Genomic DNA, 15,514 nt, shown 5'->3' with positions numbered 1-15,514 from the left:
AAATCACCAAGGAAAATTACCTCACTGTTAGGAAAGTTGGACTGGAGAAAGTCAAGTTGCAACGAGAGGAAGTCAAAGAGCTCCAAGTGATTAGTGGAGTTGGGAGAACGGTAGAGACAACAGATGAATTTGACACAATGAGGTAGAGAGATTTTAAGCCAGAGAAGATCAAAGAGAGGAGATTCCAAATTGCCAAGTCTCTGACAGGGAATATCAGAACGGACATATGCACAAGTACCACCTTTGAGGCGAAAGGAATCATACAGCGAATAATTTGGGCATCTGAGATGAACAGTAGTTGAATCAACCGCTAACTGAGATTCTGTCAGAAAAAGTACATGGGGTTTGGCAGACTGCAAGTGGAAATGGACATCGTTGAGATTAGAATTGAGACCACGTATATTTGTGAAATGAATTAGGAAATCCTTGGGAGGTTTAGATCTTTTCGCAGATAAGCTTGTTCTATTAGTTTGACAATAGTTTCCGAGAATAGTTTCATCTGGATTGTATTGCATTGTATTTTATGTGGTTTTTGGGCTTTGTCCACCGATTATGTCATTGATGAAAGTACGAATACAACTGTCTATTGTGATATTCTAAACAATTCTGCCTTACCTCTGTTGTGGCAGTTCTTGGGAAAGGAATCATGCTTATACCAGCATATCAACACTCCTTGTTACAAAACACGGCCAATACAACAGGAGAATAATATAATGAACCTCCTATTTCCGGATAACTCAGACCTGAATTCATTTCTAGACCTTTGGGTGTTTTAAAACAACTCTTGAGAACAAGAACATGGCGTCCTAGTTCACGCAGAGAACCAGCTGTAGCCTTACAGGAGGAGCGGGGAAAGATTTCACTCTGAACTAGAGTTTGGAACCCACTTGAATGACGTACTGACGTATTTTTATGTTTTCAGACTAACCCTTTAAACAAATTTTTCTCTATTCTATTAAAATATCGTAAAATATCGATTTAAAGGGTACATAAATTGCGCTAAACAAGTTACTGAAACCGTATGCCAACAGAAAAGCTATTAAATGTACAAGACATAAAAATTTCCACACAGTTCCATTAAACTCTTTAAATACGGTTCAGTAATTAAACTGCTAAAATTAAATATTGCTAAACACACTGGTGAAATAAAACTACGCAACGCAATAATTGCTAAAAGCGATAAAATAATTGGACATTAAAATACATTAATTGCGTGTTGTAGTTCAAAGTTCATCTACTGAAAAAAACTAACGGTAATTATTCAGAATTTCTTTTTTCTACTTTGTTAAAATAATTTTGTTGTTACTATTGAATTAATGAGTCTTCAGGGGTACCATAGCAGTTATAATCACTTTCCTCCCCATGGGTGGAAAAGGGACAAGTTCGAATCCGCCACGACAATATAGTGATTTCACAATTTATCACTCGTTTGGAGAGGTCTGGGTTCGAGTCCCGCCGAAGGCTGGATGAATTTCTAAAGTCCTCTTCAGTCAAGGCTTTAGTTAGCCGATCTCAGCGAAGGAGTAAAGCTTTCCCTCTGAGTTATTTCGGTTTTTCAGCACGCACAATATATAAATCGGCCGATGAACACATGCTTCTACACACATGCGAAAATGGGTTACGCCCGGGTTGTTGTTATTTGGTTTTTAGGAGCATTAGCAACTAAGGTCATATTGCTCCGGGGATATGCGGTGGTCATTCCCTGACTTTTCCGCATCCTCCGTATTTGGTGGTGACCGGCTCGAAACCCGGTCTACTCAAGAAGCGTGTGCTACGCACTGCCGCTACTGCCCACTTGGCTACGGAGGCGTCCCCTGACGCCCGGGGACCGTTAAAATAATAATAATAATAATTATTATTTAATTAATGAAACCAGGAGGATGGGGAACGTCTTGGGATTCTATTCTATTATTTCAATACTTCATTCACAAATTTCTTGACAGTGATGTAAGGCTACTTCATTTAGGGCTTGTAGTCACAGAAATAAACTAACTTGATTATTTCTATGTTAGCACATTTCGCCTGAAATATATGCAGTGCAGTTCGATTTTAGTGAAATTTGGGAAAATTTGACAGTTGCTTTTAGAAGAGACAAATATAAATTTTCATGAAAATTCATCCATTGAGAGTGGAATTATTACATGCAGATGGACGGACGGACAAAGAAATAATAAGTGCCAGATTTATAATGGTCCGATTTTAATGAATTTGGAATGGGTCGACAAGTCTGTCTAAGAAAATTAAATATAAACTTTAATCAAAATTTCCATCCAATAAGAGTAAAGTTATTAAATTCAGATAGATGGACGGACAAAGAATTAATAATTGTTGGGTTTCTGTTATCTATTTTAGTGAAATTTGGGATGAATCGACAAATATTTCTAGGTTTTATGAAAATCCTTCTATTAGAAGTTGAGTTGTTAAACGCGGACGGACGGTCATGGATGGTGAAGACAATATATCCCTAACACGATGATAATCCCAGAATTTTATTAATAAAATAGCTATATATATATTCAGTAATTCTACTTTTTGGCTAGAGTGCTCTCACTGAAATACCTTGTAGAAAAAAAATTACCTTTATACTGACACTCGTTGGCTGTCCAGGCCGCGAGTCGTCAGCCATTTATTAATCACGCACATGTTGTTTCTTTTTTCTCTCGCGTGAATTTCCTTATAAATTTCCAGTTTCGATTGTGCAAGTAATTCTGAAAAGTGATGTGATATCATTCCCGCTGTGTGCCCCCCATAAGCTCGCCTGAATAGAGAAGATACTTTTCTGACTTGATTTTGGTAGCATCACAGACTACTTCGAGGAAAACCAGCTCCTGTTGTTCAGGGCAGGAAATTGCAACAAGAATGAAGGCGTAAGTAATATTGCACACAGAAATAAGAAGTAAGGTTTATGGTTATCATCCACACAATACGTGTTGAGATGTACGAATTTTTTTTCAAAATGTTCAGTTATTGAAGGAAAACACGATCTTTGTTTCACTGTTTTGCCGAATGAGTCAACCGAAGAGACATTTGGTGGACGCGGTTATCGACAAGGAAGCTGAGATCAGCTGTCGCGAAACTAGCAGTGATCTAACCATGACCTACAATGCAAGAATAGATTTATCACTTAGTTGCTTTGGGCGTTTTACTTCAATGGTAGCTTTCATTATTTTTTCTGACAGCCTTTCTTTTCATACTGGCTACAATTAATAGCTTACAACCGTATCCACAAGGAAAACAAACTGTTTAGAATTCTGTGGTGACATATCTGTTAGAGCAGGAAATTGAATCGAAACATGCAAGACGTTACAAGGCCAATCCCTGTTTTAAAAGAAAAATGTAATAACAATAAGAAAGGAAAGCAGTTAGATTTTTGGCGCACCACTGATTTGGTTAAAATGTGCCAGTTGGAGCAATCTGTTATCGTGTATTATCTGAACAAGAGTGTTAGAAAACAGGCCTTGTGCGCCGGGTTGCATATTATCATCAAAGTTTGTTGCGACGACCGACTAACTGGTTAAAATAAATTTATTAAAATAAAAATGATATATACATAAGATAAAGCAGAAATTAAATAAGATAAAATAGTTAAAATATATAGAATAAAAGCGTTATACATAGATAGTAGCTTTCGAAGCGAAGTGCCTCTTCATCAGCTAGTCCAGTGGTTTTCAACCGGGGTGCCGCAACAGCATTCCAGGGGTGCCATGTAATTTGAGTTTAAGTTACTTAAACTTTATTTATTTTTTTTTAAATTTATAAGTTTATTTCATTATAAAAAGGTGTACAGTATCTTTTTAATTTTGTGGTGATCTATAATTGATGTTATTTAGTACCTCTATATAAAGAATAAAATTAAATAATTCGAATAATTATTAAATAAAATTCGAATAATATTCAGGTGATGTTCGCGGATATATATTATTTTGTTTTTACGTAAAAAAAGGGAGAGGAAGGAAACGCGGAGCACAACCCGATCAAATATTCGAAATTTGGATAGCTAATGACAATTTAATGAGTTTATTGCGAAGTCTGCAGGTGTGGCCATAGTAGACCAGATTTTATGAGGAATATTCCAGTAATGCATATATAATGCATAGATGACTATAAACTGACTATAAACGGTACTTTTCTACCGAGCAAGTATTTAACGAAGCAAGTTCAACTACAAAACTAATATTCCAGAAATGGATAATTTGCTTTTATTACATTTCTTCTTTCATTCTTCTATATTTCTCTTTTTGTAGGATGTGACAGTGGATTTGGCCACCGTCTCGCTAAACGACTAGATTCTAGTGGATTCCACGTATATGCCGGCTGTTTGGATCCCTCCAGAGATGGTGCCAATCAACTGAAGCAGGAATGTTCTGACAGACTCCGCATTTTAAAACTGGATGTTACGAAAGATGACGAAGTGCAAGCTGCTGCCAAAACGGTGAGGAAAGAGTTGAACGGAAAAGGTGAGAACGCTGTATATACAAAGTAAGACCTTTTAATTAAATTTAGAAAAATCCATTAATTAAATTAAATGAATAATAACACCGAAAAGGTATCCACTTAATTAAAATCAAAATCAAAATTATCCATTCTGCCGGTCTCATTTCTAGTTAGGTTTTCATTAAAGGGTGTAGCATTGAGGTGACATTTGGAAATTTTCTGCCCAGTCTTCACTGGGTAAATAAACACTTTGCTGAGCAAACGCTAACAAAGTGCCTACTTTTTGGCCTTTCAGATCAGCATTTTGGTATGTTTAGAGGTTACTAAACATACTTTATTTATGATTATTTATTTATTCTTATTTTTATTTATTTTTTGCAGCCAAACCTTCCTCGTGTACGTCCGCTACTTTTATGGAAACCATCCAGCAAGCGCATCTACTTTAATACGAATGTGCGCAACCGGAAGTTCCGAATGAACTAAACCGGAAGCTGTGCATATGCGAAACATAGCTGCTCGCTTTTGCCGTGGTGGTTACCCGAAAAATCCAACCTGAAGATGTCCACAGTTGGCTAACTTAAAGAACCGAAACAAATAGGGGCTTGATTCCCAGTTCGCAACATAATATTTGAATAAATTATATTTTATATACTGTATTAGCATTGGTAAAGGCTTATGATACAAGAAAGAAAGCTTATACAGCATCAGCCAAAAAAAAAAAAAAAAAAAACCCTTCCTATTTCACCTATCCATTCACTCCAAATATAGTTCAGTCTAGTTCTGCCTTGAATTTATTTAAGCCAGTGTTTCCCAACGTGGGTCCCACGCCCCACATGGGGGCAATTTGATTGTTCAGGGGGGCAATTCAAAAATTGCTCGTCTAGAGTTTAAAACAACCGCCTACTATGATTTAACTTGTACAAAAGAAGAATTGTTGGTATCTCAATTTTAAATAAGCATTCGTTAAATGTTGTACTTTCTATAGAGCTGCACTTGAAAGTTTGGAGTAATATCAACTACAGTTTGCTCGGAGAGTATTGCTTACTATGCCTAGTGAAGGAATAGTACATACTGTATTGGACGATTGCTTATGGCATATGCAATGTGCAAGCAAAGTGGTTGTCTACTGTAGCCTACCGCAAACTCAGCATGTTATATGAAATAGGTAATTCCTTTCATACAAACGCTCGTTTGGGCATCGTGACTGTACATTTGGATAGGTTTGACGATCTCAGATTAAAATAAAAATTACTTTGTCCACGCACAGAATTATTATTAATGAAGAACCGTGATATACAATGGTATGTATTTGTCATATATGTATTTCTGTGGTCTCAGTAAATAAGCAAATAAGTCCAAAAACTCGAATTTGCAGGAGAGGAAAAATAAACTTCACACTCTCATATAAACACGCATATATTCGAATATACAAATATTTATTACTCACGCTAAAACTACAATAACGAAGATAGCTGCGTGTCACATAATAGTAAATAATAAATACTTTATTATAGTGCACTTATCTCATTTTTGACAAATTAGACTTATCTGCTTGTTCACAGAGACCACAGATTTAATAGCCCGAATTCAGTAATTCGTGTGATTTATTCATTCAAAAAGCGTACTAATAATTAATTTTGATATATTAAAATAAAATTAAATTAACTTTAATGCATAGTTTATTTTTAGTTTTTGATTTATCTTATATTTATTTCTTTCAGTTGCGCAGTAAAATGAGTAGTGCAAGTAAAAAAAAAGTTCGTCAGTATTCAGAGGAATACTTAAAATTTGGTTTCATACCCGCTATCCACGATCAAAGGTCACCTTTTTGTCTTTTATGCCAACAATGCTTGACCAACGAATCAATGAAGCGAGGTCGTCTTGAGGCGCATTTGAAGGCGAAACATAATGCTCATGTAAATTCAGATTTAGATTACTTTCAAACTTTAAAGAAGAATTTTGAAAAAAGAGCAACATTAAAGTCTCTGTTTATTGCTCATACTGCAACTGTCAATCGTACTCTTGAGGCTAGTTATGAAATTTCTTTACTCATTGCTAAATCTGGGAAAAATCATTCTATAGGAGAGAATTTAATCAAACCATCAATATCAGCATTTCTTAAAACAGTTCTGGAAAAAGATGACAAAGACGTGAAAGCCAAGCCACTCAATAACAATACTGTTAGCAGAAGAATAGATGAAATGAGTGAAGATATTGAAATACAACTTGTTGGAAAGCTGAAAACAAGAAAATTCTCAGTGCAAATGGATGAATCAACTTTGAGAGACAGTGAAGCCGTACTGATAACTTATGTGAGATATATTGATAAAGGTAATTTTGCTGAAGAAATGTTATTCTGTAAATCATTAGAGAGCCCCACTACCTCCAAAGATATATATAATAAGCTAAAAAATTACTTAGATGACAATAATATACCAATGAAAAATATAACATCTTGCGCTTCAGATGGTGCTCCTAATATGATGGGCAAGAAAAATGGCTGCTTAAAATTGATGAAAGATGAGAATCCAGAAATGCTTCTTGTGCATTGTGTTATTCATAGGGAAAACTTGGTAGCTAAAAATATTTCGCCTGTTCTTCATGAAGTACTAAAATCAGTTATAAAATGTGTCAATGCTATTAAAGCTAATGCCAAATGTGAGCGTCTCTTCAAGCTTTTTTGTGAAGAACAAAATGGAGACCATGTGAGACTTTTACTTCACACTGAAGTAAGGTGGCTCTCGAAAGGGAACTGCTTGAAAAGATTCATGGAACTATTTGATACTATTAGTGACTTTTTAAGTGACAAACCTGAAATGAAGCATCTGTTAACGGTCGATGGTAAAGCATTTGTGAGTTATTTAGCCGATATCTTTGAAAAACTAAATATATTAAATAAACAACTTCAAGGAACAAATAAAACTCTCGTCGATGCAAAAGCGAAGATATTTGGTTTCATTACATTTATTGAATTATGTCAAAAATATATTTGTAACAAAAATTTTGAACAGTTTCGTTGGCTGCAAAAATGTGAAGTGACTGATACCGCTGTACTTGTTATTGTCGATCATCTGAAAATTCTGTCCGCTGATTTAAAAGAAAGGTTTTCTGATTTAAAACAAATTGATTTTCCAACCTGGATGATGCAACCAATGTTAGTGGATTTGTCTGATGTATCAATGCAGTACCAAGAAGAACTCTCAGAAATGCAAAATGATGAGTCAGTTAAAACTTTATTCAATATAAAAGGAGCGATGGCATGGCCTTGTGATGAAACAGAAATTAAATACCCAAATTCAACCAACTTTGCAAGAGAGCTATTGTTACCGTTTCCATCTTCATATTTAGCTGAATGTGGATTTAGTGCCATAAATGATTTGTTCCTAAAGAAAAGAAATCGACTGGATATCACAAAACGGGGAGACTTGAGACTGAAGCTGACTAAATTGGAGCCCAATATAAAATCTCTCTGCGGCAAGCATCAAGCACAAGGGTCTCACTAAATTTAGTGCACTCATCTAGAAGTGACTTCACATGGAATGTTGAAATTATTAAACAATTAAATAATAATTACTAAAAATTAAAATATTATAAAAAAATCTTTCATATAAATTATTTTGTACTTGAATTTTAGTTGTCCATTATATGTTTTGAAAATTTACTTACTGTTTTTTTCTTAATAATTTCCTAATGATTTCTTCCTAAAACCTAAGTTTTGTGTCCTGAACAAGTTGTAATTAGGCTTCATTTAGGGAATAATTCAATTTTTGAATATAAAAAATATGTATATCGGTGTTTCCCAACGTTACATAGGGGGCATCAGAATTTTAGAAAGACTTAGGTGGGGCATGGTAAAAAAAAGGTTGGGAAACACTGATTTAAGCTGTCGACTTCTACAACGACAGATGAAACTTTGTTCCAACAATCAACCACCCGCAGGCTAAAGGCAAATTTCGACACATCTATTCTACAACCGTTTTTCCTCAATTTGAATTTATGTCCCCTCAGGCTATTAATCTGGGCAAGAGGAGGAATCCCATCAGCATTGAGCTTGCTCAAACCATTCAAGGCCTTATACACCCCCAATCAGATCACATCGCAGGGTCTCTAGACACTGTAATTTGCAAAACTTAAGCCTTTCTTCGTAAGAGCTACCCTTTTTTTCCATTCACTAACCTTGTTGCCCTTCTCTATACTCGTTCCAGCAGCTCTACATCCTTCCTAAAATGAGGCCTCCAGACCTGTATACAGTACTCAAGGTGTGGCCTGACCATTGCGTTATACAAAGGGATAACACCTCCTTATCCCCGTTAGAAAAATTACAGTATATTATTGACACGACACCATGAGTTATTCTTGCAAACTGTCTGCACTGCTCAGAGAACTTCATATCTGACTGCACAATTACCCTGTGGGTAATTGTGCAGTCAGATATGAAGATATGAATAGATCCTTTTCATTCTCTATTACCCTGAGTGTAATATCACACAGTTGATACGTTACTCTGGGGTTACTGCTTCCCATATGCAGTACTGTATTTTACATTTGTCAATGTTAAACTTCAGTTGCCACCTCTCAGCCCATCTGCTCAACTTTTCTAGATCCCATTGCAGTAGCGTACTGTCATTAGTGTCATTAACAACCCTGCAAATCTTCGTATCGTCTGCAAACTTCATTATTAAATACAGAAAACAGCAATGGACCCAACACTGAACCCTGGGGACCCAACCCTGGGGAACCCCACTAATAACATTAGTACATATTAATTCATTATTCCATATTAATTAAAATATTAATCCATATTAATTAAATATTCATTCTATAGAAATTTTACGGATATTTATTACTCATTTTACAGTTATTTATTTAATAATAAATATTATCAGTTGTAATTTAGCTGAAACAAATTCTTATTTTTCTTTTTGCACTAGTATAATAATACTTTCTCTAGATGTGCGCCAAATACTGAGGACCATAAATAAGCTCACCTACGAGTAAGGGGGCTAAAGCTTCCACGAGTATTGTTTTATATTACAGTATATAATTGCACTGTCACATGTTGACGCTTGTAAAAAAAGGCTACCAATATGGGACGTACAAGTTGAACGTGCAATATGCAATATTTAAAATAAAATTTCTGGGTGCTGCCACTGTCGAGGACCCTTGGATGTACAGTTTGTTTGAACGTTCATTAGCATTTTTAAATTTTTTTTCTTTTATTAATCCATTAGTCGGAACTTCGTAAGATTCTCACATTTTTAATCGACATCGCATGTTATATATTACTATGATATTAAAAAAATAATATCAGTCCATTACTGTGATGCCTAGAAAAACAAAAAAACAAAAGATTTCTTTTGGACATCTTCATAATTATTATGAAATTAATCTAGTAATATTTCAGTATTTAGACATATTATTTACTCGGCAGCGAGCTTTTCGTATTTCGTAATGTGTTAATAATTCAAACAGCGCAGATGAATCCTTGCACCATCAAGTGGGCAGATTAAATTAAATCTGTTAAATCTGTCTGATATTTACTTATTTATATGTACAATTAGGAAACTTGTTGTTGATACTTGTTCATTTGTCTTACAGAATTCTGGGCCTTGGTCAATAATGCTGGCGTTATGGATCTTGGAGAGGTCGAGACGTACAATATGGACCAGATGAAAAAAGTGTTTGAGGTGAACACATTTGGAGTAGCTAAAGTAACGAAAGCATTTCTTCAGTTAATTCGAGAAGATAAAGGAAGAATAATAAATCTCGTCAGCATCCTGTGTAAGTAAAAGTCATTGTGAAATTCAAAAGTTATTTCTATTTTCCTTCCATATTACACTGTTATTATCAAAAATATTGAGACAAGAGAAAATAAGCAGTTTGTAGATCAAATTTTAATATGGTATAGTGTTTTCTATGGTTTGTAATATGCATGTGGCCTTTGCGGAACACCAATTTGATACTTAGCGAAAGAAATATTTCTCCATTACTCCAGCTGAACAGTTTTTGGAAAAGTGACATTGGTCTCCACGGATGACGCTTCTTCGCACACGTTTCCAATTCGCCCCCACAACGGTTCCAACGGGCTCATCTCAGGCCAGTTCATCAGTATCACGTTATTCATTCAAAAGCTTCTCAATTGTAATCATCTGGATGTAGATTGCGTTGTACTTATATTTTAGCTTCTCAATGTCCTATCTTAGAAGAGTAGACGTTAACCTAAAAATTCTTTACATTCGGTCCATTAGGTGAAAATAATCTGAAAATATGAAAAGACATAAAAAATTGTACACCCGTTCATAATTTTTTCACGGCAATAAAAAAGCCTTGATTTCTAAATAAAAAAATCTTAAACTGAGGGCAATTTTAAGTTTTACATTTAAAACGGCCATAAAGTTTTCAATTTTATTTATTTATTATGGATTTAATTTTTAAGTTTGCTTTACCATAACAGTAATAACCTCCAGTTGTTATTATGAAATATTTGAATTCATTATCATGTTCCCTCTAGCCCGTTTCGTCATGCCAGGAGCTTCCATGTATTGCATGAGCAAATATAGTGCTTTAGCTTTCACGGAAAGCCTACGACTTGAAATGAGAAAGTGGGGAGTTAAGGTGGTGAGCATTGAGCCATGGCTATACCAGTAAGTATCAATAGTTATTTATTTATTATTTATTTTTTTTCAGTTGGTCTTAAAGATTAACATTTCTAATTAAATTTCATGTGACTTTCATCCAACGTTTGCCGACCTGGAAACAACCTGTTGTTATTTAAGTACCAAAGTAATTAAGACTCGGAGGCGTCTGTGTATTCTACGGTCTGTTTGATGTTTTCCCCTCGTGGGTAGCACAGTTGGTAGAATCACTGTCTTCCTCACACCGGATAGCAAAGACCTAAGTTCGAATCCCGTCAATGACGCGAGGAAATTTATGGGTCATTTTCATAACGTGCCTGAAAAGTGAGTCAGTCGGTCTCAAGCGAGGGTAGCATGGTTTTTGTTCTCCCGGAAACTCGGGGTTTTTTGTCCAGCAAACGGCAAATCGACCACAGAACACATAATTTACAAACATAATATACAACGCACAATATGGCTTAAGTTGCTGATGCCCCTAAAACTTTACATGCATTGCTGAATGAAAAACACGGGGTTTTGACGGAGTAAAATAGCGCAACCTTCGGCAAGACTGACTTATTGGGCCATGGTGCGGAAAAAATCCTCTTACCTCTTCACGGAATTCGAACCCAGGCCTTTTCCACACGGTATGGGACAGCGATTATAACTACTGTGAAAGGACCGTTATAATTGCGATTGTATTAGAAGGGAGGAGAAATCAATAAAGTGCGCAAAGAGGATGGTATTGTTTCAGATTGGCGTAGAGGGATAACAGAAGATACGATGTGGTGTGTCAAAAACTGAAGTCTGTGGTGTGTGACAAAAACTGAAGTCCGGAACACACGAAATTTATTGCGTGTGTTCCAGACTTCAGTTTTTCTGATTTGCTGGCTGAAAATCTTTCGGACACAAAATTCCTATGATGTCTGTGAGAGACGTAAGAACTTTGAAAATTCATCCGGGTGGAAAAACCCAAGAAAAAATTAGTTCTCTGTAGATTCGAAATGAGATGTTTTCACTTAATTGTTAATACATTAGGTGCTTCCAGTAGGGATCGATCAGGGCGTTCTCCCTTTCAGAGCCTCCGTAAACTGGAACATTAGATCACGACTGACCAAATCTGATGAGCTAGTCCTGCGTAATTCATGCTTTAATAAAGATTAAGATCAATCTTTGCAGCCATACAACTCTTACAGCGAATTCTCATCCTACTTAAGTCTGTGTCAATAATTAAGTCTGTTCCAGATGAATTGCAAAGCAAATTATTACCTTTGTTAATTGATAAACTGATATCTGCTCTAAGTGATCTGTATACCAATATTCAAATCGAAGACGGATGCTTCAAGGATCATGAGCTTCCCAACTCAATTGAACCAGTTAACAGGACCAACATTCAATTCACCACACAATCAGCAGAACTAGGTATTTTGACTTGTCACAATCCCGTTGAATTTGCATGTCACCCAAATACTAAGGGACGTTACAGATGAACCACATTTTCCCAATCAGCGAAGTCCCCGTCATGAATCCGTCTTGCCTTTGAACAGACATAAGATCCATAAGTAGCGGCCCACCATATTTGCAACCTGCCTCCAATGTCGACCCCAGTTATATCTCCTTTGCTGGCGTCTGAAAGTATTTTGTCAAGCAACACCTTTACCTTCATAAACAAAAGTCCACACAACAACCACTACCTGAAAAATCCAGACAGCCATTGCTTACCTGTCCTGAACAAACAATCTTTTGCTTAAATTGCTGCCACCTGTCCTTTTGTGGTCTTTTCAATCGACAGCTAATCATAATCCTCAGGCTTGCAAGTCTCTTCTCAAATTAAGTCACCCTGCTAATATTAAAGAAAAATCCCATATAAGAATCGGCACCTGCACATCCTCTGTTCAACCAATGAACACGCCGTCCCCACTTCCCATCAAAGAAGCCTCTTTAATTCCTCGACTTGGGCCACTGACAACAGTTAAGGACAGCAATGAGTCAAGAACTCCATACCAAAATATTGGCAAATTTACTCAAGTACACAACAAATTATATCTCCTTTACAGTTGACTGCGATAGTCGGGCATCAGTCTGGCAGTCGGCATCATAACCAGGACATTTTATGAACCGAAAGTCCAAAAACCATTCATTACAACTTCAATTTTTGCACAAAACCAAAGGATGATGATCCCTTTCCCCTCTATGACTAACAAACTGTGAACTGCACAAGCATCTGTCGAAAACCACTGCATCACACGTCCAGCTACAATCATTCTTTTGCCCCAGTTACTGCTAAAGAACCTGATATGACACTCCATAACCCTGCCTTTCAATTACTACTAATTCTGAGTATTATTTCCACCAGGCCTAAACGCCAAAGTACCTAAAATCAGATAAATAGACGAGCACCACTTATAAAAATTGCCTTTCAAACCATCCTTAGATTTTTCTGCCAAAAAGCTTCCGAAATAAGCTTGAGACGTTCGAAAAAACTCCTTTTATCCAACAACGCCGATGTAATTTGCCTATCAGAAACATGGCTAGAACATGAACCAGAGTTAATAGCCTGTGCTCCTACCGCTGAATATTCATCGTTCTACACATCAAGATATCATTCTAGAGGCTGCAGAGTTGCCATCTTCATTAAAGATCCCAACCTGAACTTTGTTAACGCCACGTCTAGGAACTCCATATTGTATAAAGCAGTACTCGTGACAGTGAAATTTAATGCCTGTTTAATCAATTTAGCGGAAATTTACATTCCCCCATACCAGATTTGCTACCCTTAATGATGCTGCCGGCTGGATAATGAGTAAAATTTACACCTCTGCTATCCATTTACTCTGCGGCAATTTTAATCTTTCACCGCATCCGGGTCCTCTCCTACACCGACTAATGAACAATCTCTACCTATTAAAGTTTACAATAGTCAATGATGAACCAACTAGAGGCACTAATCGTCTCGACCTGAGCTATGTTCGGGAGTTCACAGATTTGACATTCCACCAGAAGCCTCCTTCAAATCAGATCACGATCCAATTGCATTACTTCTTTTAATGTCTATGCCTGACTTCAATTGCCATAATACTGTGAAGGTCATAAGTTTTTCGACTTTCTTGATCCCAATAAGTACAGTGTATTCCATGGCACGTGCTTGAAGGATGTGATCCTCGCAGTTGATGTCATTATGAAATGGATATACAGTATTGAATCACCCTGTATACATCAGCCAAAATCGTTCGCATTTTCTCGAGGACTAGGGCTTGTGGGACTAAAGATTTTGACAAGCTGTTCCTTGACATGGAGTGGAAAATCTCTGGCACCACTTAAGATAGGACCTATACTCCAGAGCAAGAGCTATTTTCAACCGACACAAAGCATCAACCAAGGAAATTCACTGATATCTTGTCTAAGGGAAAAGTTCCATACTCTTCCAGACACATGATATTTCGAATCTTGATCCAGATAACTGGATAGACCATATTGTCAGGTTCCATGCCAATTCCGCAGCCTTACCTCTCCAACACTCTGAGTTTGCTCCTATTGATGCCCTCTCTATTACCACACAGCAATTTTTAAATGCTATAAAATCCCTCTCCGCTCATCAAATATGGCAGGGCAAGATAATATAATCATTAAGTGTCTTAGCCCTTTCATCCTTGATGCATTGCTCTCAATCTTCAACTCAGTCCTCCCCACACGAGTATTCCTTGCCTAATGGAATGAATACTCTGTGATCTCAGTGCCTGAGGCAATGGGGTCACAGAGTAGAATACTTCTGAAAAGTTCAAGTGCCAATAAACCCAAAAAAATTCACACCTATTTCAACTTCTTCCACCCTCCTCAAACTCCTAGAAAAGGCATTCCTTCCAGCATTAAGCCAGCAGCTCATGCCACAGAAACTAAAACAATTCCACTTCGCAGTCGTAAACAGATCAACCATAACAAACCTCATGGAGGCACACACATTCATCCTTCATGCATTCGAAACTAAATCTGAATTGGCTATTGTATATGCTGATATTGAAGCTGCTTTTGACAGCCTAGACATCACAGCCCTTCTCTCAGCTTTCTGCAATCCTTCTTTAGGATTAATGACGATCTACTGGCTTTCTTCACCGCTTTATTGAAGAATAGAAGTTTTCACCTCACAATGAAGGAGTCCCATATACCTGGAAGATAACTGCATGAGTCCCACAAGGTGGAGTCCTTTCTGGCCTGCTATTTTCAGACATACTTATCACTTTTATGTCCCCCGTGACGATGCTTTAATATATGCCGATGATATAAAGTTGCTTACCTTAATCATACCTTCAGCAAATCCAATAGTAATAGCTTCTTCAATCACTGAAAACTTGACCGCACTTTCAACTTACTTGCAGATTTTCGGATAAAATCTTTACCCTTCTAAATCTGCCATAATGATATCCATTCACTCAAACAGCGACCAGCAGCGATTCAACCATCAGTATGTG

The 15,514-nt window shown here is 36.7% G+C and overlaps 1 protein-coding gene across 1 annotated transcript in view; it reads left to right on the top strand.

Annotated features, from left to right (window-relative positions):
• LOC150076418 (retinol dehydrogenase 16-like) overlaps positions 1-15,514 on the top strand; it is a 66,071-nt gene that overhangs the window by 39,977 nt on the left and 10,580 nt on the right. The window contains exons 2-4 of the mRNA XM_090388113.1: positions 4,245-4,457; positions 10,033-10,215; positions 10,946-11,078. Of these exons, the coding sequence (XP_090244239.1) occupies positions 4,245-4,457; positions 10,033-10,215; positions 10,946-11,078 (529 nt within the window). The remainder of the gene's footprint in view (positions 1-4,244; positions 4,458-10,032; positions 10,216-10,945; positions 11,079-15,514) is intronic.

The sequence above is a fragment of the Mastigoproctus giganteus genome, chromosome 13, assembly GCF_048544385.1.
Source record: "Mastigoproctus giganteus isolate SK-2022 chromosome 13, ASM4854438v1, whole genome shotgun sequence".
Classification (NCBI taxonomy): domain Eukaryota; kingdom Metazoa; phylum Arthropoda; class Arachnida; order Uropygi; family Thelyphonidae; genus Mastigoproctus; species Mastigoproctus giganteus.
The sequence above is the reverse complement of the archived record's forward strand: the minus strand, read 5'-3'. Positions and strand labels throughout refer to the sequence as shown.